At 47.9% G+C, this 24182-nt stretch overlaps 1 protein-coding gene across 2 annotated transcripts in view; it reads left to right on the top strand.

The window, feature by feature from the left end:
• Positions 1-24182, top strand: part of DPP10 (dipeptidyl peptidase like 10) — a 115836-nt gene that overhangs the window by 43208 nt on the left and 48446 nt on the right. For both annotated transcript variants that reach the window (XR_011364657.1, XM_069985055.1), the window contains exons 2-4: positions 1770-1884; positions 10151-10246; positions 23855-23949. Coding sequence is in view for 1 of the 2 variants with exons in the window: in XM_069985055.1 (XP_069841156.1) it covers positions 1770-1884; positions 10151-10246; positions 23855-23949 (306 nt within the window). In the remaining variant the exon portion in view is untranslated. The remainder of the gene's footprint in view (positions 1-1769; positions 1885-10150; positions 10247-23854; positions 23950-24182) is intronic.

Genomic DNA, 24182 nt, shown 5'->3' with positions numbered 1-24182 from the left:
CACTGCTCCCTATGGGCCATCATATCACTACTCCCTATGGGCCGTCATATCACTACTCCCTATGGGCTGTCATATCACTACTCCCTATGGGCCATCATATCACTACTCCCTATGGGCCGTCATATCACTACTCCCTATGGGCTGTCATATCACTACTCCCTATGGCCCATCATATCACTACTCCCTATGGGCTGTCATATTACTACTCCCTATGGGCCATCATATCACTACTCCCTATGGGCTGTCATATCACTACTCCCTATGGGCCATCATATCACTACTCCCTATGGGCCGTCATATCACTACTCCCTATGAGTTATCATATCACTACTCCCTATGGGCTGTCATATCACTACTCCCTATGGGCCGTCATATCACTACTCCCTATGGGCCATCATATCACTACTCCCTATGGGCCATCATATCACTACTCCCTATGCGCCATCATATCACTACTCCCTATGGGCCGTCATATCACTACTCCCTATGGGCCGTCATATCACTACTCCCTATGGGCCATCATATCACTACTCCCTATGGGCCATCATATCACTACTCCCTATGGGCCGTCATATCACTACTCCCTATGGGCCATCATATCACTACTCCCTATGCGCCATCATATCACTACTCCCTATGGGCCATCATATCACTACTCCCTATGGGCCGTCATATCACTACTCCCTATGGGCCATCATATCACTACTCCCTATGGGCCATCATATCACTACTCCCTATGGGCCATCATATCACTACTCCCTATGGGCCATCATATCACTACTCCCTATGGGCCGCCATATCACTACTCCCTATGGGCCATTCTATCACTACTCCCTATGGGCTTTCATATCACTACTCCCTATGGGCCATTATATCACTACTCCCTATGGGCTGTCATATCACTACTCCCTATGGCCCATCATATCACTACTCCCTATGGGCCATTATATCACTACTCCCTATGGGCCGTCATATCACTACTCCCTATGGGCCATCATATCACTACTCCCTATGGGCCATCATATCACTACTCCCTATGGGCTGTCATATCACTACTCCCTATGGCCCATCATATCACTACTCCCTATGGGCCATCATATCACTACTCCCTATGGCCCATCATATCACTACTCCCTATGGGCCATCATATCACTACTCCCTAGGGGCCATCATATCACTACTCCCTATGGGCCATCATATCACTACTCCCTAGGGGCCATCATATCACTACTCCCTATGGGCCATCATATCACTACTCCCTATGGGCTGTCATGCGGCTTATTCCTGGTTTCAGTTCCTGGACCCTGAGAGTTTCTATGATTGTTAGTGCTGTAGGGACTGGAGTCATTGTGCAGCCCTCCGTGTGCGCTGACCCCTTCTCCAGCCCTAGTCTATGGCGTTGTCTTCCATGTAACATCCCGGTGCTGTGAGCAGACGGGAGCTGGAGGACTTGTGCCTCCATCTGGTGAGGTCATTAGTGAGTGCCGGGTGGTATCTGAGGGTGTCCTGGCACGGTCTTCATGCTTCACAAATCCTGGCTGGTTGCACCAGAGTGAAAGTCAAGCAGAGGATCCTGGGATAATGTATTCTTCTATGTCCAAGCAATATCTGAGTTATATTAGGAGGCCTGAACCTCATTCCTGACGGTCTGTCACCATTACGTTGCCTGGAAGCATCTTTCATGTAGTTCAGGTTGCAGACCCGTCAGTCATGTAAAGCGATCACACAGAGATCTCCCATTTACACAATGGTTTCTGCTTTGTTTCTAGGAGATGGGAAGCAGCAACCCCCCACAGAGGAACTGGAAGGGGATAGCCATCGCTCTGCTGGTCATCCTGGTGGTCTGCTCCTTGATCACAATGTCAGTAATCCTCCTGACTCCAGGTAAGTGCTGAGTTATGTTATATGCATAATATATGTAATGTATAATGTTCGGCCTCTGGGTATACATGATGAACCTGCTACTCTGACTGACAGCAACACAATCGTCTCCTAATAGATCTCACCGGATCATTTCACACCTCATCCTCAGGGAAGCACATGGTTACCAACGTCATTGTTTTATTTTATACTGACACCTTTCTTAAGCAACAAATAATAAAGAAACCTGTAAACTGGGTTTTCTGGGAACTCAGTATCCTTAGGATAGGCCATTAATATCAGATCAGGCAGATTTTACTCTCAGCAGTGCCCACTGATCAGCTGATAAAAGGCGCTGGTCTGCCATGGCTTCATTGTTTAACAGGAACAGTGCCGTGCATTTTGTAGTGGTTGTGTTTGGTACTGCAGCTCATTGCTATTTACTAAGGTGGGACTGAGCTACAAAGCAAGGAGGTGATGCCAAGCAGTTAGGGGGGATTTATCAAGACCGGCCCCACCCCCTTTTCCCCAGCCGAATTCACTAAGAGGCGCCCGGTGTACAAAATCTACACCTGCTTTCAGAGAAGATACGAATCTGCACCTTCTCCCTGGCGTACGCCTCTGCCGTAACTTTCATAAATGTCCTTCTTAGAGATGAGTCCAACAAGTCCGTCCCGGAAGTCTCAGGATTTGATTACTGACTGAAGAAGTTGGATGCAGCCCTAAGGCTGCCTGGAAAACATGGATACATCCATAGGCCATAGGCTTTTTTTTCAGGACTCCCTGGGACTGCACCCAACTTCTTCAGCCACCGATAATAAAATGTGAGAGACCTACAGTTTCGGACTGGACGGACCTGCGGTTTTGGACAGACTCGAGCATGCTTGAGTTGCACTCATCTCAAGAATCAGCACTTCAGTCAGGTAATTAGTGAAGAAGTTCCCTCCCCCCCCCCCCATGATCTCCCGTTGATGACCCTTAAAGAGACAGAACCCACCCTACCCCTGGATAAAGAATCATATACTTACTCCCTCCTGCCGATCCTGCTCCCGTTGCCAGTCCCGCCGTGGAGAAATCGCCTTTATCCAGGGGTAGGATGGGTTTTGCCCCAGTTGCCAGGGTGACAGGTTCCCTTTAAATAATAGCCCACTGAACCTAGACAATATTGATAGAAGTAAACAGGAGTATAGAAAATCCAGAAGATCTAGGGAAACTTTCTTTATATAATTTTAATTGTAAATGAGAAATAATGAGAGAAGAATAAATAATGTAATCTCCTGATAAATAGACGGGTGATAATGTAATATATAATGTAATGTATTGTGGTGATCAATATCCCCTGTGAGCCCAACATTATGAACAGAGGTCACTCATCCAGCTCCTCTAGCATTCCTAATTCCTAAGGTGATGATTATCTAGTGTCCAGACCTGAGACCAGGAACTAAAGCCCCTATTTCACGGGTCGTTTAGAGGAGCAAACGAGCGCTCTCAGCAGCAGCGAGCGGGTGAGTGTGGGAGGGGCGGCGGGGAGCTGCGGGGGGGCTGCTCAGAGGATCGCTGATCGTCCGGGCAGCCCATAGGATATAGCAGCGTCTGCTGCCGATGCTCCTATTCAACGGAGCGACGGCAGCAGATCGCTGCTATATCAGTCGCTTGTTTTTCTTAATGTTGAAAAACAAGCGACTGCAACGATCAGCCGACATGAACGATGTCGGCTGATCGTTGCACTCTATTCCACGGCACGATTATCGTCCGAATACGGACGATAGGGCCTTAAGTGGATCATAAACACCAGGGCCCATAGAACTCGTTTACAGAAACAATCCACATCCTGGTCTGTGACAAACCAGCGACCCAGAGAGGTTAGGGAAGGGACACCAGAGGTCACCCATAGAACACCATTCTGGCATTTGACCTCTCCAGAAATATGGAATTCACACATATTCTAGAGGTATGCTTCTGCAGAGGTACACAGGACACTGATACAAACCTACAGTATCAAAAGTGGCCTTATCGTGAATGGGAACGGGAAGCTTTTGGGTAACTCCCACTGTATTGCGCCGACCTTCGCCATGTTTGGTATGTATGCGTGCGGGACGTGATGACAGAGGAAATGGTATAACTGAGACGTTGCTAGGATAAACACCGGCAGAAATATTGGAATATGAACATCTTGAGGCAAGTGGTAGACTACCATGGGTGTCATAAACCCAGGGTTGTAAAAGGCCATTACCATATTCCCTGGCCTCCTCTGACATCAGAGAAAGGAGGGTGGGGAGAGGGTCTCTCACAGAAATGGCTGATAGGAAATGGTCATTCTTTGGGGATCCCTTGTTGGATGGACTGGCCTATATTCTGCTTCCCCAGGCAACTGGACTAAAACGTTGTGTAACGTATTAAGTTCTGTTTTTCCTCCCTTTTATTTTAGGAACTGTATTTCACTGTGTATATATATATATATATATATATATATATATATATATATATATATGTCTGTTTATCTTATCATGTATTTTCCTTAAATAACCCTTTGTTGTATGCACTGTCCTTTTTATGATATTAAATTTCACTTTAATAAGAGCCTTCTTGTGTTCTAACAATCCTATGACCCTAGGAAGAGCGTTACCAAGGGTGAGTTGTTAATCTGTTAAGGCTATAGCGTATAGTCTGTTGTAATTGTGTTAGGTGTGTTTAAGGTGAGGTGTCACATCAGCCTTATATGATGTGTGGTAGCAACGACAAGATTTGAGGAGGTTCTGGTTGGCAGCTGATGGAGGGGGGTCCAGTGTGACCCTGTAGGTTATCATCCAGAACCTAAGTCACGGGGATCGTGACATGTATAATAAATATACTGTTACTTCATGATAAATATGCCAGAGGTGATAATGAAATATTTATATTTATAATATAATATTAAATGTATCAATACATATTAAAAAGAAAGGGATGATATTAAATATACAGACATGCCAAGATAAATAGTTGTAGTGTCTGTACTTTGAGCCCATGGAATAAACATCCACAGTGTAGGGAGAAAAAACTAAGTCAATCCCTTAGAATTACCTGGGTTATTGTACCGCCTTCTAGCTTCATGTCTTCTGGGGTCTTTTTGCATTGAAGCATTGTTCACATTAACCAATATCTTGTGGTTAGAAGAAAACAGCCAGTAACCAGGCTCTGTGCACTGAGCCCCTGAGAGACCCACACTTCACATCTTTCCCGGTGTCCTGGCCCTAACATTTTTATATGGTCTTGTCTCAGTAAACTATGACCTCAGCCCACTAACGTATTGGATTCACTTACTTATTTCTCCCTGCACTGTGGATGTTTACTCGAGGTGCTCAGGAGAGGTCGGAAACATTACAAGTGTCCCTGTGTTATTAGTTTGGATAAATTGGGTTTTTCTATTATTGTTCTTTACTACAAGAACAAAAATGTAGCTGCATTTAGTATCCTAAGTACTTTAGGGTGAAGGCACTGTAACCAGATTACCGGCCAACAGAGCAGTCATCACCCCGCACCCAGGACAGACTGCTGCCCTGACTATTGTCCAGTAGGACAGTTCTTGACCCTCCCCCTTCTTAGCTGGGACTTCCTGTCCTGTCCATGTTAGTTGGAGAGCTTCTGTCCATTCTTGCCTACAGTGTGCCCATGGCACTTGCTGTAAAGCACATTTTTAAATGCTCTTAAAATCAGCTCAGGCAAGATGGCCGCCCCACTAACAATGTATATAAAATAAAATGTTACTGAAAATAAAACTTGTTTCATTATCTAGCTCTAAAAATCTGGTCTATACCTGATTCCCTCTAACAGCATAGTGGTAGCCACTATCCAGGGTCTGAAGATGATGGATTATAGAAAGACAGTACATAGCTCCATCATACACGTCATACTTCCCTGTATAGATAGGTACAGTGGCGTAGCTACCGTGGCCTGCCTCCATAGTAATAGCTACCCCCTAGCATTATCTAGGGGTACTATTACACGGGCCGAAGGGGTGTGCATTATCCCAGGATCCTCTGCCTGACGTTCACTCTGGTGCAACCAGCCAGGATTTGTGAAGGATGAACACTGTGCCAGGACACCCCAGATACCACCCGGCACTGATTAATGATCTCATCAGATGGAGGCCTCCGGCCGTGCATTGATATTACACATATTATATAGCAATGCGCGGTGGGTGCCTGACAATTATAGGTCCAAACCTAAATCAAAGATCAGCCGATGTTCGTTGTCTCTATTACATGGAGCAATAATCGTCCGGATGGGGCTGATAGATAGATAGGAGATAGATAGATAGATAGATAGATAGATAGATAGGAGATAGATAGATAGGAGACAGATAGATAGATAGATAGATAGATAGGAGATAGATAGATAGATAGATAGATAGATAGATAGATAGGAGATAGATAGATAGATAGATAGGAGATAGATAGATAGGAGACAGATAGATAGATAGATAGATAGATAGATAGATAGATAGGAGATAGATAGATAGATAGATAGGAGATAGATAGATAGATAGATAGGAGATAGATAGATAAAACACGCTGTGTTTTCCATGAACCAATAAATCACTATTTCTTCACTACTCCGGAGTGCTGCAGTCCTATTGCTATTTAGATAGATAGATAGATAGATAGATAGATAGGAGATAGATAGATAGATAGATAGATAGATAGATAGATAGATAGATAGGAGATAGATAGATAGGAGATAGATAGATAGAGAGATAGGAGATAGATAGATAGATAGATAGATAGATAGATAGATAGATAGATAGGAGATAGATAGATAGATAGATAGATAGATAGGAGATAGACAGATAGATAGGAGATAGATAGATAGATAGATAGATAGATAGACCAAATATCAAAACGACTGAAGCACTCCAAAAATGTAGTCCGTGAAAAGATTTATTGGCTCATAACAACAAACAGCAACGTTTCAGACCCGTCGATGGGGTCCTTTCTCAAGCAAGTCTATCTACTCCACCGGTTGGACCGAGGTGGAACAGCTGCCACCCACATACAAGTTACCCGAGTGCTGCGAACTTTTGTTTTTATAGATGATAGATAGATAGATAGATAGATAGATAGATAGATAGATAGATAGATAGATAGATAGATGATAGATAGATAGATAGATAGATAGATAGATAGATAGATAGGTAGATAGATAGATTGCACTGGGCCCTATAGGAATCTGTGTGTTGGCATTGAGCAGTGGATGGCAGGGCCCAGGGAGTGTGTACATGGATAAGCAGCCCAAGTCTATAGAGTTCTGCTGATTCCATTATTGAGTGTTCTCCCTAGGAAGCTGCTCGGTCATTACAAGTAGTGGTGGGGGAGGCGTTCTTTGATCACCTAGAGTACCAGGAAGATGTCTAATGTAAAGAGGCCGCCATGTACCTGAAGATGCGTCCACAGAGACAATCGATCTGGAGAGGCATCTGTGACTAGCGTCTGTGTCACTCTGAGCGCCGCTCCCTGATACCCGTGGCAATCACTTGAATATTCATTGGATTATTTTTAATCCTCGTGCAGAACATTCGTCACTTATTTTTCTTGCTTGGAAAAAAGCTCATAAGGAAGCTTCCGGCAGTGACAGCTGAGAGGGTGGGGCCTGCCAGATAGCGAGTCCAGGCAGGGAAGGGTGCCCCATTCCTACATATCGTGCAGCCAAAATCACCACTACGTGTCCCCCCACAACCAACACATATAATGTGAGGAGACCCTGGTCAGTTCCAGCAATGTGTAGAGAAGTCCCCCTGAATATTTTGGGCCATTTCCTGTCACTGCCATAGTCTCTATCATTGTTGTCACTGCCATAGTCTCTATCATTACTGTTACTGCCATAGTCTCTATCATTGTTGTCACTGCCATAGTCTCTATAATTACTGTTTTACTACCATAGCCTCTATAATTACTGTTACTGCCATAGTCTCTATCATTACTGTTTCTGCCATAGTCTCTATCATTACTGTTACTGCCATAGTCTCTATCATTACTGTTACTGCCATAGTCTCTATCATTGTTGTCACTATGGAAGTCTCTATCAATATTGTTACTATCATCTCTGTCATAGTCTTTACACGGACTGGTTATTGGGAACGAATGCTCTGCTGTTTCCCCAATTCCTCATAAACATCCATGTTTAAAGGGGTTATCCATCATTAGAAAAACATGGCCACTTTCTGCCAGAGACAGCCCCATTCTTGTCTCCAGTTGAGGTGCGGTTTGCAATTAAGCTCCATTCACTTCAGTGGAACTGAGTTGCAGGACCCCCACCCAAACTGGAGACAAGAGTGGTGCTGTCTGTCAAAGAAAGTGGCCATGTTTTTCTTACACTGGATAACCACTTTAATAAACATTCACATTCTTTAAATGGGGAAAGAGGTCAACTCACATTAAGGAAATTGTGAGTTCATGGGGGGACGTCAAGAAGAGGCCTATAATGGAGGTGCTGGCCCAGGAATTGCTTACCACGGAGGTACTGGACTGGGAAGTGCTGACTAGTGAGGTGCTGGCCAAGGAGGTTTTGATCTGGGAGGTTGTGGCCAGGGGGGTGCTGACCAAGGAGGTTGTCACCAGGGAGGTGCTAGTCAAGGAAGTTTTGACCAGGGAGGTGCTGACCAAAGAGGTTGTGACCAGGGAGGTGCTGGCCAAGGAGGTTGTGACCAGGGAGGTGCTGGCCAAGGAGGTTGTGACCAGGGAGGTGCTGGCCAAGGAGGTTGTTACCAGGGAGGTGCTGGTCAAGGAAGTTTTGACCAGGGAGGTGCTGACCAAAGAGGTTGTTACCAGGGAGGTGCTGGCCAAGGAGGTTGTTACCAGGGAGGTGCTGGCCAAGGAGGTTGTTACCAGGAAGGTGCTGGCCAAGGAGGTTGTTACCAGGGAGGTGCTGACCAAGGAGGTTGTTACCAGGGAGGTGCTTGCCAAGGAGGTTGTTACCAGGGAGGTGCTGGCCAAGGAGGTTGTGACCAGGGAGGTGCTGGCCAAGGAGGTTTTGACCAAGGAGGTGCTGGCTAAGGAGGTTTTGGCCAGGGAGGTGCTGGCCAAGGAGGTTGATACCAGGGAGGTGCTGGCCAAGGAGGTTTTGACCAGGGAGGTGCTGGCCAAGGAGGTTGTTACCAGGAAGGTGCTGGCCAAGGAGGTTGTTACCAGGGAGGTGCTGGTCAAGGAAGTTTTGACCAGGGAGGTGCTGACCAAAGAGGTTGTTACCAGGGAGGTGCTGGCCAAAGAGGTTGTTACCAGGGAGGTGCTGGCCAAGGAGGTTGTTACCAGGGAGGTGCTGACCAAGGAGGTTGTTACCAGGGAGGTGCTTGCCAAGGAGGTTGTTACCAGGGAGGTGCTGGCCAAGGAGGTTGTGACCAGGGAGGTGCTGGCCAAGGAGGTTTTGACCAAGGAGGTGCTGGCTAAGGAGGTTTTGGCCAGGGAGGTGCTGGCCAAGGAGGTTGATACCAGGGAGGTGCTGGCCAAGGAGGTTTTGACCAGGGAGGTGCTGGCCAAGGAGGTTGATACCAGGGAGGTGCTGGCCAAGGAGGTTTTGACCAGGGAGGTGCTGGCCAAGGAGGTTGTTACCAGGAAGGTGCTGGCCAAGGAGGTTGTTACCAGGGAGGTGCTGGCCAAGGAGGTTGTTACCAGGGAGGTGCTGGCCAAGGAGGTTGTTACCAGGGAGGTGCTGGCCAAGGAGGTTGTGACCAGGGAGGTGCTGACCAAGGAGGTTGTTACCAGGGAGGTGCTGGCCAAGGAGGTTGTGACCAGGGAGGTGCTGACCAAGGAGGTTGTTACCAGGGAGGTGCTGGCCAAGGAGGTTGTGACCAGGGAGGTGCTGGCCAAGGAGGTTGTGACCAGGGAGGTGCTGGCCAAGGAGGTTGTTACCAGGGAGGTGCTGGCCAAGGAGGTTGTTACCAGGGAGGTGCTGGCCAAGGAGGTTGTTACCAGGGAGGTGCTGGCCAAGGAGGTTGTTACCAGGGAGGTGCTGGCCAAGGAGGTTTTGACCAAGGAGGTGCTGACCAAGGAGGTGCTGGCCAAGGAGGTTGTTACCAGGGAGGTGCTGGCCAAGGAGGCTGTGACCAGGGAGGTGCTGACCAAGGAGGTGCTGACCAAGGAGGTTTTGACCAGGGAGGTGCTGACCAAGGGAGCTGTGACCAGAGAGGTGCTGACCAAGGTGGTTGTGGCCCAGGAAGACGTGGCCTATAAGGTGGTCTCCAGCGGATTGAGGGACATGAAGTGCTGATCTATTCTGCAAAATAATTATAAATCTTGATATTTTTCTTTCTTTCCAGATGAAATGACAAATACTCCAGAGAAGATCCTGACCCTGGATGACCTCTTCAGGAAAGAATTTACTATACACAATCCAGAGCCCAGGTGGATTAATGGTAGGTGAGCAGCAGATCTGACTGGAGGCATCTACACATTGGAGCAGAGATGTGTGCACAGGAGCATATGTGTGACGGCTGGATGAGTGACACCGGGTACGGGAAGGAGCCACTGATCTCAGGGGAGTCAGGAGAAACCATCTGACATTACTGGACGTCATGGCAGCTAGGGGTAATAACCCAATGCTTGGGATCCTGACTGATCACATGGCCTGGGAGTATCCCGGATGTGTGTGTTATATTATGGAGGACACCATGACTGATAGATGGGGATTTTGGGGATACACAGATAAGTGTTTGTTTTGCACCAATAATACTGAGTGAATTATTGAAGTCACTCTATGGAGTATGTGATGATGTCACTCTATGGAGTATGTGATGATGTCACTCTATGGAGTATGTGATGATGTCACTGTATGGAATATGTGATGATGTCACTCTATGGAGTATGTGATGATGTCACTCTATGGAGTATGTGATGATGTCACTATGGTGTATGTGATGGTGTGACTCTGGAGTATGTGGTGGTATATATTTATATACTGTGGTACCTTGGTTTAAGAGCTCACAGTTTTTTAAAATTGTGACTTGGTTTAAGAGCATTGCTTTGGTTTAAGAGCTCCCTGTACTGGGTGGGAGCACGAGTGGGGGAGGGGCATGGTCTGCATAGCAGGGTCTACAGCCATGTACTCTGACCCAGGAAGTCTCCCTCACCTTCCAAATCATAGCAGATCCACTTCAGGCTGGGGCTTACATCAGGGGACAGGACTGTGGAGGTAATCTCTCCATAGCTGTAACCCCTCTCTCCGCAGACAGAGAGTGCTGCATGTATGTACCCACATCTGTCCTGCTCATTCCTTCCTGCTCCCTGCAGTCTCTGTCCCCCCTTGTGTTTCCCATCCTCTCCATTACTGTGCAGTAACTTATAATATCACATATTCTGCTGTTTCTGAATGTTTGTTTCATTTGGTTTACATGTTGTTCAGAATAATAAATCATTATTTTGGGGTGTGGAACCAATTTTAAAATTTTCTGTATTTCAATGATTTCTTATGGTAAAATTTGCTTTGGTTTAAGAGTGGATTTGGATTACAAGCGCCGTCCCGGAACGAAATATGCTCGTAATCCTAAGCACCACTTTATTATGTTTGATCACTTTCTGTGTGTGTGTGTGTGTATATATATATATATATATATATATATATATATATAATTGACTATATTACTGTTATATTATATGTAACTAGTACATGTATAGCGATGCTGTGTTACTGGTTGCAGGGTGTAATAATGTGGTGAGCCCTGTATTGTGTAGTCACTCTTTTACATGCTAATCTTTCTCTCTGTCCAGGCCGTGCGCCGTTCTCAGCTTCAGGTCTGCTGTACCCATAAGAAAAACAGGATCTGGTTGAGAAGCTCTGGTTCCCCTCAGCATGTGCCAGGAATGATAATTCTCTGCTCACGTCTCTGTGTTTCCCGCATGAGATAAAGGCGCCTTTGTGTTTGTAGACTGGATGCTGAAGTGATTTACACCGCCGCCTGGTGATAATGATGCTCTCATTGCGGCTCACTCCCATCTAACCAGGGGATGACTTCTTAGAAGTCATCACATGGATCAGAGCCAATAGTTCCTCCTATTCCAGACCGGAGTGGTAGAACATACAGAGGAATGGAAAATACTGTACAGAGCTGTGGGGGAGGGATTTAGGAGCACCATCATCTCAGCCGAGTAACAGGGAGGAGCACCATCATCTCAGCTGAGTAACAGGGAGGAGCACCATCATCTCAGCTGAGTAACAGGGAGGAGCACCATCATCTCAGCCGAGTAACAGGGAGGAGCACCATCATCTCAGCCGAGTAACAGGGAGGAGCACCATCATCTCAGCCGAGTAACAGGGAGGAGCACCATCATCTCAGCCTAGAAACATGTAGGTGCACCATCATCTCAGCCTAGTAACAGGGAGGAGCACCATCATCTCAGCCTAGAAACATGTAGGTGCACCATCATCTCAGCCTAGTAACAGGGAGGAGCACCATCATCTCAGCCGAGTAACAGGGAGGAGCACCATCATCTCAGCCTAGAAACATGTAGGTGCACCATCATCTCAGCCTAGTAACAGGGAAGAGCACCATCATCTCAGCCTAGTAACAGGGAGGAGCACCATCATCTCAGCTGAGTAACAGGGAGGAGCACCATCATCTCAGCCTAGTAACAGGGAGGAGCACCATCATCTCAGCCGAGTAACAGGGAAGAGCACCATCATCTCAGCCTAGTAACAGGGAAGAGCACCATCATCTCAGCCTAGAAACATGTAGGAGCACCATCATCTCAGCCGAGTAACAGGGAGGAGCACCATTATCTCAGCCTAGTAACAGAGAGGAGCACCGTCATCTCAGCCTAGAAACATGTAGGAGCACCATCATCTCAGCCTAGTAACAGGGAGGAGCACCATCATCTCTGCCTAGAAACACGAAGGAGCACCATCATCTCAACCTAGTAACAGGGAGGAGCACCATCATCTCAGCCGAGTAACAGGGAGGAGCACAGTCATCTCAGCCAAGTAACAGGGAGGAGCACCGTCATCTCAGCCTAGAAACATGTAGGAGCACCATCATCTCAGCCAAGTAACAGGGAGGAGCACCGTCATCTCAGCCTAGAAACATGTAGGAGCACCATCATCTCAGCCAAGTAACAGGGAGGAGCACCGTCATCTCAGCCTAGAAACATGTAGGAGCACCATCATAACAGCTGAGTAACAGGGAGGAGCACCATCATCTCAGGCGAGTAACAGGGAGGAGCACCATCATCTCAGCCGAGTAACAGGGAGGAGCACCATCATCTCAGCCGAGTAACAGGGAGGAGCACCATCATCTCAGCCGAGTAACAGGGAGGAACACTGTCATCTCAGCCTAGAAAAATGTAGGTGCACCATGATCTCAGCCTAGTAACAGGGAGGAGCACAATCATAACAGCTGAGTAACAGGGAGGAGCACCATCATCTCAGCCGATTAACAGGGAGGAGCACCATCATCTCAGCTGGGTAACAGGGAGGAGCACCGTCATCTCAGCCGAGTAACAGGGAGGAGCACCATCATCTCAGCCGAGTAACAGGGAGGAGCACCGTCATCTCAGCCTAGAAACATGTAGGTGCACCATCATCTCAGCCTAGTAATAGGGAGGAGCACCATCATCTCAGCCAAGTAACAGGGAGGAGCACCGTCATCTCAGCCTAGAAACATGTAGGAGCACCATCATCTCAGCCAAGTAACAGGGAGGAGCACCGTCATCTCAGCCTAGAAACATGTAGGAGCACCATCATAACAGCTGAGTAACAGGGAGGAGCACCATCATAACAGCTGAGTAACAGGGAGGAGCACCATCATAACAGCTGAGTAACAGGGAGGAGCACCATCATCTCAGGCTAGTAACAGGGAGGAGCACCATCATCTCAGCCGAGTAACAGGGAGGAGCACCGTCATCTCAGCCTAGAAACATGTAGGTGCACCATCATCTCAGCCTAGTAATAGGGAGGAGCACCATCATCTCAGCCGAGTAACAGGGAGGAGCACAGTCATCTCAGCCTAGTAACAGGGAGGAGCACCGTCATCTCAGCCTAGAAACATGTAGGTGCACCATCATCTCAGCCTAGTAACAGGGAAGAGCACCATCATCTCAGCTGAGTAAGAGGGAGGAGCACCATCATCTCAGCTGAGTAACAGGGAGGAGCACCGTCATCTCAGCCGAGTAACAGGGAGGAGCACCATCATCTCAGCCGAGTAACAGGGAGGAGCACCGTCATCTCAGCCGAGTAACAGGGAGGAGCACAGTCATCTCAGCCTAGTAACAGGGAGGAGCACCGTCATCTCAGCCTAGAAACATGTAGGTGCACCATCATCTCAGCCTAGTAACAGGGAAGAGCACCATCATCTCAGCTGAGTAAGAGGGAGGAGCACCATCATCTCAGCTGAGTAACAGGGAGGAGCACCATCATCTCAGCCGAGTAACAGGGAGGAGCACCATCATCTCAGCCGAGTAACAGGGAGGAGCACCGTCATCTCAGCCGAGTAACAGGGAGGAGCACCATCATCTCAGCCGAGTAACAGGGAGGAGCACAATCATCTTAGGCTAGTAACAGGGAGGAGCACCATCATCTTAGGCTAGTAACAGGGAGGAGCACCATCATCTTAGGCTAGAAACATGTAGGAGCACCATCATCTCAGCTGGGTAACAGGGAGGAGCACCATCATCTCAGCCGATTAACAGGGAGGAGGAGCACCATCATCTCAGCCTAGTAACAGGGAGGAGCACCGTCATCTCAGCCGAGTAACAGGGAGGAGCACCATCATCTCAGGCGAGTAACAGGGAGGAGCACTATCATCTCAGCCGAGTTACAGGGAGCAGCACCATCATCTCAGCCGAGTAACAGGGAGGAACACTGTCATCTCAGCCTAGAAACATGTAGGTGCACCATCATCTCAGCCTAGTAACAGGGAGGAGCACAATCATAACAGCTGAGTAACAGGGAGGAGGAGCACCATCATCTCAGCCGAGTAACAGGGAGGAGCACCATCATCTTAGGCTAGTAACAGGGAGGAGCACCATCATCTCAGCCGAGTAACAGGGAGGAGCACCGTCATCTCAGCCTAGAAACATGTAGGTGCACCATCATCTCAGCCTAGTAATAGGGTGGAGCACCATCATCTCAGCCGAGTAACAGGGAGGAGCACAGTCATCTCAGCCTAGTAACAGGGAGGAGCACCGTCATCTCAGCCTAGAAACATGTAGGTGCACCATCATCTCAGCCAAGTAACAGGGAGGAGCACCATCATCTCAGTTGAGTAACAGGGAGGAGCACTATCATCTAAGCCGAGTAACAGGGAGGAGCACAGTCATCTCACTCTAAGTGACTGTATTCTTCAGCAGCAAGTAGACCAGTACTGGGACACTGCATAATTTGTCCAATGATTTGGTATATGTTGAGCTTATAGTTTCCAGACATTTCTAGTTTCCGGTTGTATCTGTTACTCTGCGCAGCATCTTCCATGCTTTGTTCCATTTTTAGATTGTGTGTGATTGTCAGGACGACGCGTTCAGCTCTGCTGGATCCACAGAGCGCAGATAATTGGCTCCATTTCTGCTCGGTGACTCATTTTTAGGTCTCTCGTGGAAGCTGCAGCTATGGAGCAGGACCGACCCTGTAGCTCATTTAAGGATTAGGGTACACGGTGACAATGGCAGCAACACATGATCATAGTGTTGTATAGCCTGGGTCGCGGTGTTGTGTAGCCTGGGTCGCAGCGTTGTGTAGCCTGGGTCGCAGCGTTGTATAGCCTGGGTCACGGTGTTGTGTAGCCTTGGCCGCAGTGTTGTATAGCCTGGGTTGCGGTGTTGTGTAGCCTGGGTCGCGGCGTTGTATAGCCTGGGACGCGGTGTTGTGTGGCCTGGGTAGCAGCGTTGTATAGCCTGGGTCATAGTGTTGTGTAGCCGTGGTCACAGTGTTGTGTAGCCTCGGTAACAGTGTTGTGTAGCCTGGGTCGCAGCATTGTGTAGCCTGGGTCGCGATGTTGTATAGCCTGGGTTGCGGTGTTGTGTAGCCGTGGTCGCGGTGTTGTATAGCCTGGTTCGCGTTGTTGTGTAGCCTTGATCACAGTGTTGTATAGCCTGGGTCACGGTGTTGTGTAGCCTGGATGACAGTGTTGTGTAGCCTGGGTCGTGTTGTTGTGTAGCCTGGGTCGCGTTGTTGTGTAGCCTGGGTCGCGTTGTTGTGCAGCTTGGGTCGCGTTGTTGTGTAGCCTGGGTTGCGGTGTTGTGCAGCCTGGGTCGCAGCGTTGTATACCCTGGGTCGTGTTGTTATGTAGCCTGGATGACAGTGTTGTGTAGCCTGTGTTGCAGTGTTGTGTAGCCTGGGTCGCGGCGTTGTATACCCTGGGTCGTGTTGTTGTGTAGCCTGGGTCGCGTTGTTGTGTAGCCTGGGTCGCGTTGTTGTGTAGCCTGGGACACGGTGCTGTGTAGCCTGGGTTCGGGGGTGTTCAGCCTGGGTCGCGGCTAATGAAAGTGAATTTCTGGTCACAGTTGAGGCAGTAAGTTACTGACACTTTGTAGCTCAGTTTGTGGAGAGGTTAGGCCTTGTGCCATATAATGGCCGTCTTTGGGTCCAACTGCTAGAATCCCCATTGTTCTTGAAAATGGACCCCCAAAGCTTCCATCTGGAGTGGCAATACTGTGGATAGGGGATAATGGTACATGACAGTAAATTTGCAACCAAAACCAGAAGGGCATTAAAAAAAAACAGGCGGCCATCACTTGAGTGGATGGCCGTCATTTAATGGCAAATAATTACTGTTATTGCCGTAATGGCCGTTATCTGCCATTAAATGACGGCCATCTACTAAATTTTAGCAGTGTGAACATAGCCTTTCTGTGTTTTCAATCCACTCCTGGTTTTGGTTAAAAAATACTGACCAAAATACCAAACAAAAATACTGTGTGTGAACATAGCTTAAGGCTAGGTTCACACTCTGTATCTGTGCGGCTGTATTGTGGCCGGTAAATCATCGGCCGGATTTTTCCGGTTCATGCGTACGCTGGAAAGTATACGATATACGGCTGCACAGTGCACACTATGTATGAATCTACGGCCCGATCGTAGACGGACCCCGTAAAAATGAACAAGACCATTGTTTGCGGCTGGAAATGCGGCCGTGGATTGACAGGCGGTCCGTACGGAGTACTTCAAAAATAGCTGGCAATGATGCTGAATGCAGATGCCTCTAATAGTTAATATATTAAATTAATAAAACACATTTTCTTTGTAATAAAGTCCCTTTCGTTGTTCAATAATTTAATTCTAACGAATCCATCATTGTGCAATTAAATATACTGTTAAAATAAATATATATATAAATAAATGCATATTTATATATATATTTATTTTTTGACAGTATATTTAATTGCACAATGATGGATTCGTTTAAATTAAATTATTGAACAACGAAACTGATTTTATTTCAACGAAAATGTGTTTTATTAATTAAATATTAATTAGTACAGGAAGCTCCATAAGCCGTTAATTCATATTGCCGGCAATAGAGCTTTCTGTACTAATCATCACTTTACTTTAATGAAAACATCAAATGTTTCTTCTAATTATGTTATCACAATAGCATTATTAGAAAAAACATTTAGAATTATATGTGCGCTCAGCTGATTGGCTGATCGGCAGAGCGCACATATAATTAGCGGGTCCGCAGCACAGTGACTTCATTGTGCTGCGGACCAGTGAAGAGGACACATCGGGGTGAGTATACAGCTCTCCCCACCCCCTCCCCAGCACTGCACCCCTCCCAGCAAGGAAGGGGGGTCACTTAACCCCTTCCTTGCTGGGATGGGTGCAGTCTGACATCAGTCTGGCCCCCAAGGGGTTAAGGGGGATACAATACAAGATGCTGCATACTGTAAGGAGCACAACACCGCTCACAATGATGGGTGTTGTGCTCCTGTTTGTGTTTTTTGTGTGTTTCTCCCTTTTTGTTTTTCAGATATCGGTATCCTGGGGATTACGTCGGATTCCGTGGACTACGTCGATGACCAGCGGTTGTTTTTTTTTTTTTTAATAAAATGGTCAATGAGGGGTGTGGGGGTGTTTTTATTTGAATAAAACTTTTTTTTAACTTGTGTCTTGTTTTTATTTCTTTACTTTATAGACTTAGTAGTGGAAGCCGTCTAATAGACGGAATCCATTACTAAGTCGGGGCCTAGTGTTAGCCGGTATAAAATGGCTAACACTAACCCCCTATTATTACCCCAGTACCCAATGCCACCAGGGGTACTGGGAAGAGCCGGGTGCCAGTGGTCCCGGAGCGTCAAAATTGGCGCTCCTGGACCGGGCGGCAGCAGGCTGGTAAGATTTAGGCTGGGGAGGGCCTAAAACAATGGCTCTTCCCACCCTGGTGTTACCAGGCTGCTGTCGTTTGGTTTTTAACCCGGCTGGTTATAAAAATAGGGGGGACCCTATGCAGTTTTTTTAAAATAAATAATTTAAAAAAAACGCATAGGGTCCCCCCTATTTTTATAACCAGCCTGGTTAAAAACCAAGCGACAGCAGCCTGGTAACACCAGGGTGGGAAGAGCCATTGGTTTAGGCCCTCCCCAGCCTAAATCTTACCAGCCTGCTGCCGCCCAGTCCAGGAGCGCCAATTTTGACGCTCCGGGACCACTGGCACCCGGCTCTTCCCAGTACCCCTGGTGGCATTGGGTACTGGGGTAATAATAGGGGGTTAGTGTTAGCCATTTTATACCGGCTAACACTAGGCCCCGACTTAGTAATGGATTCCGTCTATTAGACGGCTTCCACTACTAAGTCTATAAAGTAAAGAAATAAAGACAAGACACAGGTTAAAAAATTTTTTTATTCAAATAAAAACACCCCCACACCCCTCATTGACCATTTTATTTAAAAAAAAAACAACAAACAACCGCTGGTCATCGACGTAGTCCACGGAATCCGACGTAATCCCCAGGATACCGATATCTGAAAAACAAAAAGGGAGAAACACACAAAAAACATACAAACAGGAGCACAACACCCATCATTGTGAGCGGTGTTGTGCTCCTTACAGTATGCAGCATCTTTACAGATCTCTGCTTACAGTCTGGCCCCCAAGGGGTTAAGGGAGGATGTGTTGTATCCCCCTTAACCCCTTGGGGGCCAGACTGATGTCAGACTGCACCCATCCCAGCAAGGAAGGGGTTAAGTGACCCCCCTTCCTTGCTGGGATGGGTGCAGTGCTGGGGAGGGGGTGGGGAGAGCTCTATACTCACCCCGATGTGTCCTCTTCGCTGGTCCGCAGCACAATGAAGTCACTGTACTGCGGACCGGCTTATTATATGTGCGCTCAGCCGATCAGCCAATCAGCTGAGCGCACATATGATTCTAAATGTTTCTTCTAATAATGCTATTGTGATAACATAATTAGAAGAAACATTTGATGTTTTCATTACAGTAAAGTGATGATTAGTACAGAAAGCTCTTTTGCCGGCAATATGAATTAACGGCTTATGGAGCTTTCTGTACTAATTAATATTTAATTAATAAAACACATTTTCGATGAAATAAAATCAGTTTCGTTGTTCAATAATTTAATTTAAACGAATCCATTATTGTGCAATTAAATATACTGTCAAAAAATAAATATATATATAAATATACATTTATTTATATATATATTTATTTTAACAGTATATTTAATTGCAAAATGATGGATTCGTTTAAATTTAATTATTGAACAACGAAAGGGACTTTATTACAAAGAAAATGTGTTTTATTAATTCAATATATTAACCATGAGAGACATCGGCTATAGTGCAGAGGATCGCAAACCCCGGTAATAGCGATTCATGTAAACTGTTTCCCTGCTTTCCCAGATGCATCCAGAGGTGTTTGCATCACTTTCTTAACATTTTATTTGTTATTTTTAGTTGAACCAGATTTCCAAGTAAATGACCGTATGTTTTGAGCCGCATGTCTATTTTTTTCCCACGGCCGGAGTTTCAGCCGCACATTTCCAGCCGCATAAAAAATACAGCCGCACACATACATAGTGTGAACATAGCCTCAAGATGTATTCCTATATCAGCACAAAGCAGCATGCTGTAAACACACTTCAATCTTCCCTAAATATCCTAATAAATAAATATATATATGTGTGTGTAAGAGCTGCTGAAGAGCAAATTGCTGAAAAACTTCCAGCTGTCTATGATAGAAAGAAGTCAGATGACACAGGACAAGGCAGATTGCTGTGTATGGGGCCCAGCAGACCGGTCAAAGCCCATGTGATCCCTGTCACCCCCAATTGTGTCTATAATGGGGATCAGAACTGGAGCAATGGAAGAAGGTGCCTGGTCTGGTGGGTCACTATCTCCATCATGTGGATGGTACTGACCACATACCTAACCATTATACATACCAAGTCCCCCCCCTTTCATGGTAGCCGGATCCTCTAACACTAGTGTCCTCTTTCCGGAGGATATCCACTACATCTGAGCTGAGGATATGCCGTGGGAAGTAGTAATAGAAAAGTATCTGGACGTATCTGGACGCTGTATAGAAGAATATGGAGCTCTGAATCAGGAGCTATTACACCAGAAATGAAAGCCGCAGCCCTATAATAGGAGGGGGCTGTAGTCGCCTCCTGGGCAATGGGTTCTCTTTACTCTAATTGTTTGTAGGACATGTTATTAATTATACCAGAAAATGGGAAAATTCCCACAAAGCACTGGGAATATGCAGATTATTCAGGCTTCATCAATCATGTGGACACATCCAGAAATCTTCTGCAAATTGTACCTAACACCAAAGGGAACTGCCAAATGTATAAATAATGTATGGAAATGTATGTACGGATGACGAGAAAGGGGAGCCAGCCAGGAAGTGGTCCGCAGCTTACCTGTGTGAGAGGTACTGATACCTTACATAAGAGGTGCGCGTGTGTATGTGTGATGGGACATGCAGGCTGTATCTGTGATGGGCAGCACAGGTCATAAGTGTGATGGATAGCGCTGGCCGTATGTATGAGGGATAGTGAATGCCCTGTGTGATGGGTGGCACAGGCCCTGTGTGTGATGGGTGGTGCAGGCCCTGTGTGTGATAGGTGGTGCAGGCCCTGTGTGTGATGGGTGGTGCAGGCCCTGTGTGTGATGGGTGGTGCAGGCCCTGTGTGTGATGGGTGGTGCAGGTCCTGTGTGTGATGGGTGGTGCAGGCCCTGTGTGTGATGGGTGGGGCAGGCCCTGTGTGTGATGGATGGTGAAGGTCCTGTGTGTGATGGGTGGTGCACACCCTGTGTGTGATGGGTGGTGCAGGCCCTGTGTGTGATAGGTGGTGCAGGCCCTGTGTGTGATAGGTGGTGCTGGCCCTGTGTGTGATGGGTGGTGCAGGGGCTATGTGTGATGGGTGGTGAAGGTCCTGTGTATGATGGGTGGTGCAGGTCCTGTGTGTGATAGGTGGTGCAGGTCCTGTGTGTGATGGGTGGTGCAGGCCCTGTGTGTGATGGATGGTGCAGGTCCTGTGTGTGATGGGTGGTGAAGGTCCTTTGTGTGATGGGTGGTGCAGGTCCTGTGTGTGATGGGTGGTGCAGGGGCTATGTGTGATGGGTGGTGCAGGTCCTGTGTGTGATGGGTGGTGAAGGTCCTGTGTGTGATGGGTGGTGAAGGTCCTGTGTGTGATGGGTGGTGCAGGTCCTGTGTGTGATGGGTGGTGCAGGGGCTATGTGTGATGGGTGGTGCAGGTCCTGTGTGTGAGGGGTGGTGCAGGCCCTGTGTGTGATGAGTGGTGAAGGTCCTGTGTGTGATGGGTGGTGCAGGGGCTATGTGTGATGGGTGGTGCAGGTCCTGTGTGTGATGGGTTGTGCAGGCCCTGTGTGTGATGGGTGGTGCAGGTCCTGTGTGTGATGGGTGGTGCAGGGGCTATGTGTGATGGGTGGTGCAGGTCCTGTGTGTGATGGGTGGTGCAGGGGCTATGTGTGATGGGTGGTGCAGGTCCTGTGTGTGATGGGTGGTGCAGGTCCTGTGTGTGATGGGTGGTGCAGGCCCTGTGTGTGATGGGTGGTGCAGGTCCTGTGTGTGATGGGTGGTGCAGGCCCTGTGTGATGGGTGGTGCAGGTCCTGTGTGTGATGGATGGTGCAGGTCCTGTGTGTGATGGGTGGTGCAGGCCCTGTGTGTGATGGGTGGTGCAGGCCCTGTGTGTGATAGGTGGTGCAGGTCCTGTGTATGATGGGTGGTGCAGGTCCTGTGTGTGATGGGTGGTGAAGGTCCTGTGTGTGATGGATGGTGAAGGTCCTGTGTGTGATGGGTGGTGCAGGCCCTGTGTGTGATAGGTGGTGCAGGACCTGTGTGTGATAGGTGGTGCAGGCCCTGTGTGTGATGGGTGGTGAAGGTCCTGTGTGTGATGGGTGGTGCAGGTCCTGTGTGTGATGGGTGGTGCAGGTCCTGTGTGTGATGGGTGGTGCAGGCCCTGTGTGTGATGGGTGGTGCAGGTCCTGTGTGTGATGGGTGGTGCAGGCCCTGTGTGTGATGGGTGGTGCAGGTCCTGTGTGTGATGGGTGGTGCAGGGGCTATGTGTGATGGGTGGTGCAGGTCCTGTGTGTGATGGGTGGTGCAGGCCCTGTGTGTGATGGATGGTGCAGGTCCTGTGTGTGATGGGTGGTGCAGGGGCTATGTGTGATGGGTGGTGCAGGTCCTGTGTGTGATGGGTGGTGCAGGTCCTGTGTGTGATGGGTGGTGCAGGCCCTGTGTGTGATGGGTGGTGCAGGTCCTGTGTGATGGGTGGTGCAGGCCCTGTGTGTGATAGGTGGCACAGATCCTATGTGTGATGGGTGGCACAGATCCTGTGTGTAATGGGTGGCACAGGCCCTATGTGTAATTGGTGGTACAGATCTTATGTGTGATAGGTGGCACAGGCACTATGTGTGATGGGTGGCACAGACCCTATGTATGATGGGTGGTGCAGGCCCTATGTGTAATGGGTGGCACATATCCTATGTGTGATAGGTGGCACAGGCCCTGTGTGTGATGAATGGCACAGATCCTATGTGTGATGGGTGGAACAGATCCTATGTGTGATGGGTGGCACAGATCCTATGTGTGATGAGTGGCACAGATCCTATGTGTGATGGGTGGCACAGGCCTTGTGTGTGATAGGTGGCACAGATCCTATGTGTGATGGGTGGCACAGATCCTATGTGTGATGGGTGGCACAGATCTTATGTGTGATGGGTGCCACAGATCCTATGTGTGATGGGTGGCACAGGCCTTGTGTGTGATAGGTGGCACAGATCCTATGTGTGATGGGTGCCACAGATCCTATGTGCGATGGGTGGCACAGATCCTATGTGTGATGGGTGCCACAGATCCTATGTGTGATGGGTGGCACAGGCCCTGTGTGTGATAGGTGGCACAGATCCTATGTGTGATGGGTGCCACAGATCCTATGTGTGATGGGTGGCACAGGCCCTGTGTGTGATAGGTGGCACAGATCCTATGTGTGATGGGTGCCACAGATCCTATGTGTGATGGGTGGCACAGGCCCTGTGTGTGATAGGTGGCACAGATCCTATGTGTGATGGGTGGCACAGGCCCTGTGTGTGATAGGTGGCACAGATCCTATGTGTGATGGGTGGCACAGGCCCTGTGTGTGATAGGTGGCACAGATCCTATGTGTGATAGGTGGTGCAGGACCTGTGTGTGATAGGTGGCACAGATCCTATGTGTGATGGGTGGCACAGGCCCTGTGTGTGATAGGTGGCACAGATCCTATGTGTGATGGGTGCCACAGATCCTATGTGTGATGGGTGCCACAGATCCTATGTGTGATGGGTGGCACAGGCCCTGTGTGTGATAGGTGGCACAGATCCTATGTGTGATGGGTGGCACAGGCCCTGTGTGTGATAGGTGGCACAGATCCTATGTGTGATGGGTGGCACAGGCCCTGTGTGTGATAGGTGGCACAGATCCTATGTGTGATGGGTGGCACATTCTGTGTCTGTATTGGAAGGAGTTTAGGTGTCTGTACAAATTGTATTTTTCAGTTTTTCATTTCTTCTTGTCTTTCAGAACATGAGATTGTATTTAAAAACAGGGACGGCTACGTCTTCAAATATAACACAGAGACCAATGACACTATGACCGTTCTAGAAAACTCCACATTTGTAAGTATAGAGTTATTACAACTAGCCATTAGCCGTCCATTCAACATAACCATATAGATTCTAGGTATGATCTCCATGTTATGCAGACCAGGTGACTTCCATCAGGATACTATATGTATACAGGCAGCTAGCAGAATGTAGTATATATAATTTATGTATAGAGCATGAGGTAAGGGAGATGGAAGGAAGGCCTGTAACGTCAGCCATGAGAGAAATGACTGGCGACCAAGACT

Source organism: Dendropsophus ebraccatus, chromosome 9 (genome assembly GCF_027789765.1).
Source record: "Dendropsophus ebraccatus isolate aDenEbr1 chromosome 9, aDenEbr1.pat, whole genome shotgun sequence".
Lineage (NCBI taxonomy): Eukaryota > Metazoa > Chordata > Amphibia > Anura > Hylidae > Dendropsophus > Dendropsophus ebraccatus.
The sequence above is the reverse complement of the archived record's forward strand: the minus strand, read 5'-3'. Positions and strand labels throughout refer to the sequence as shown.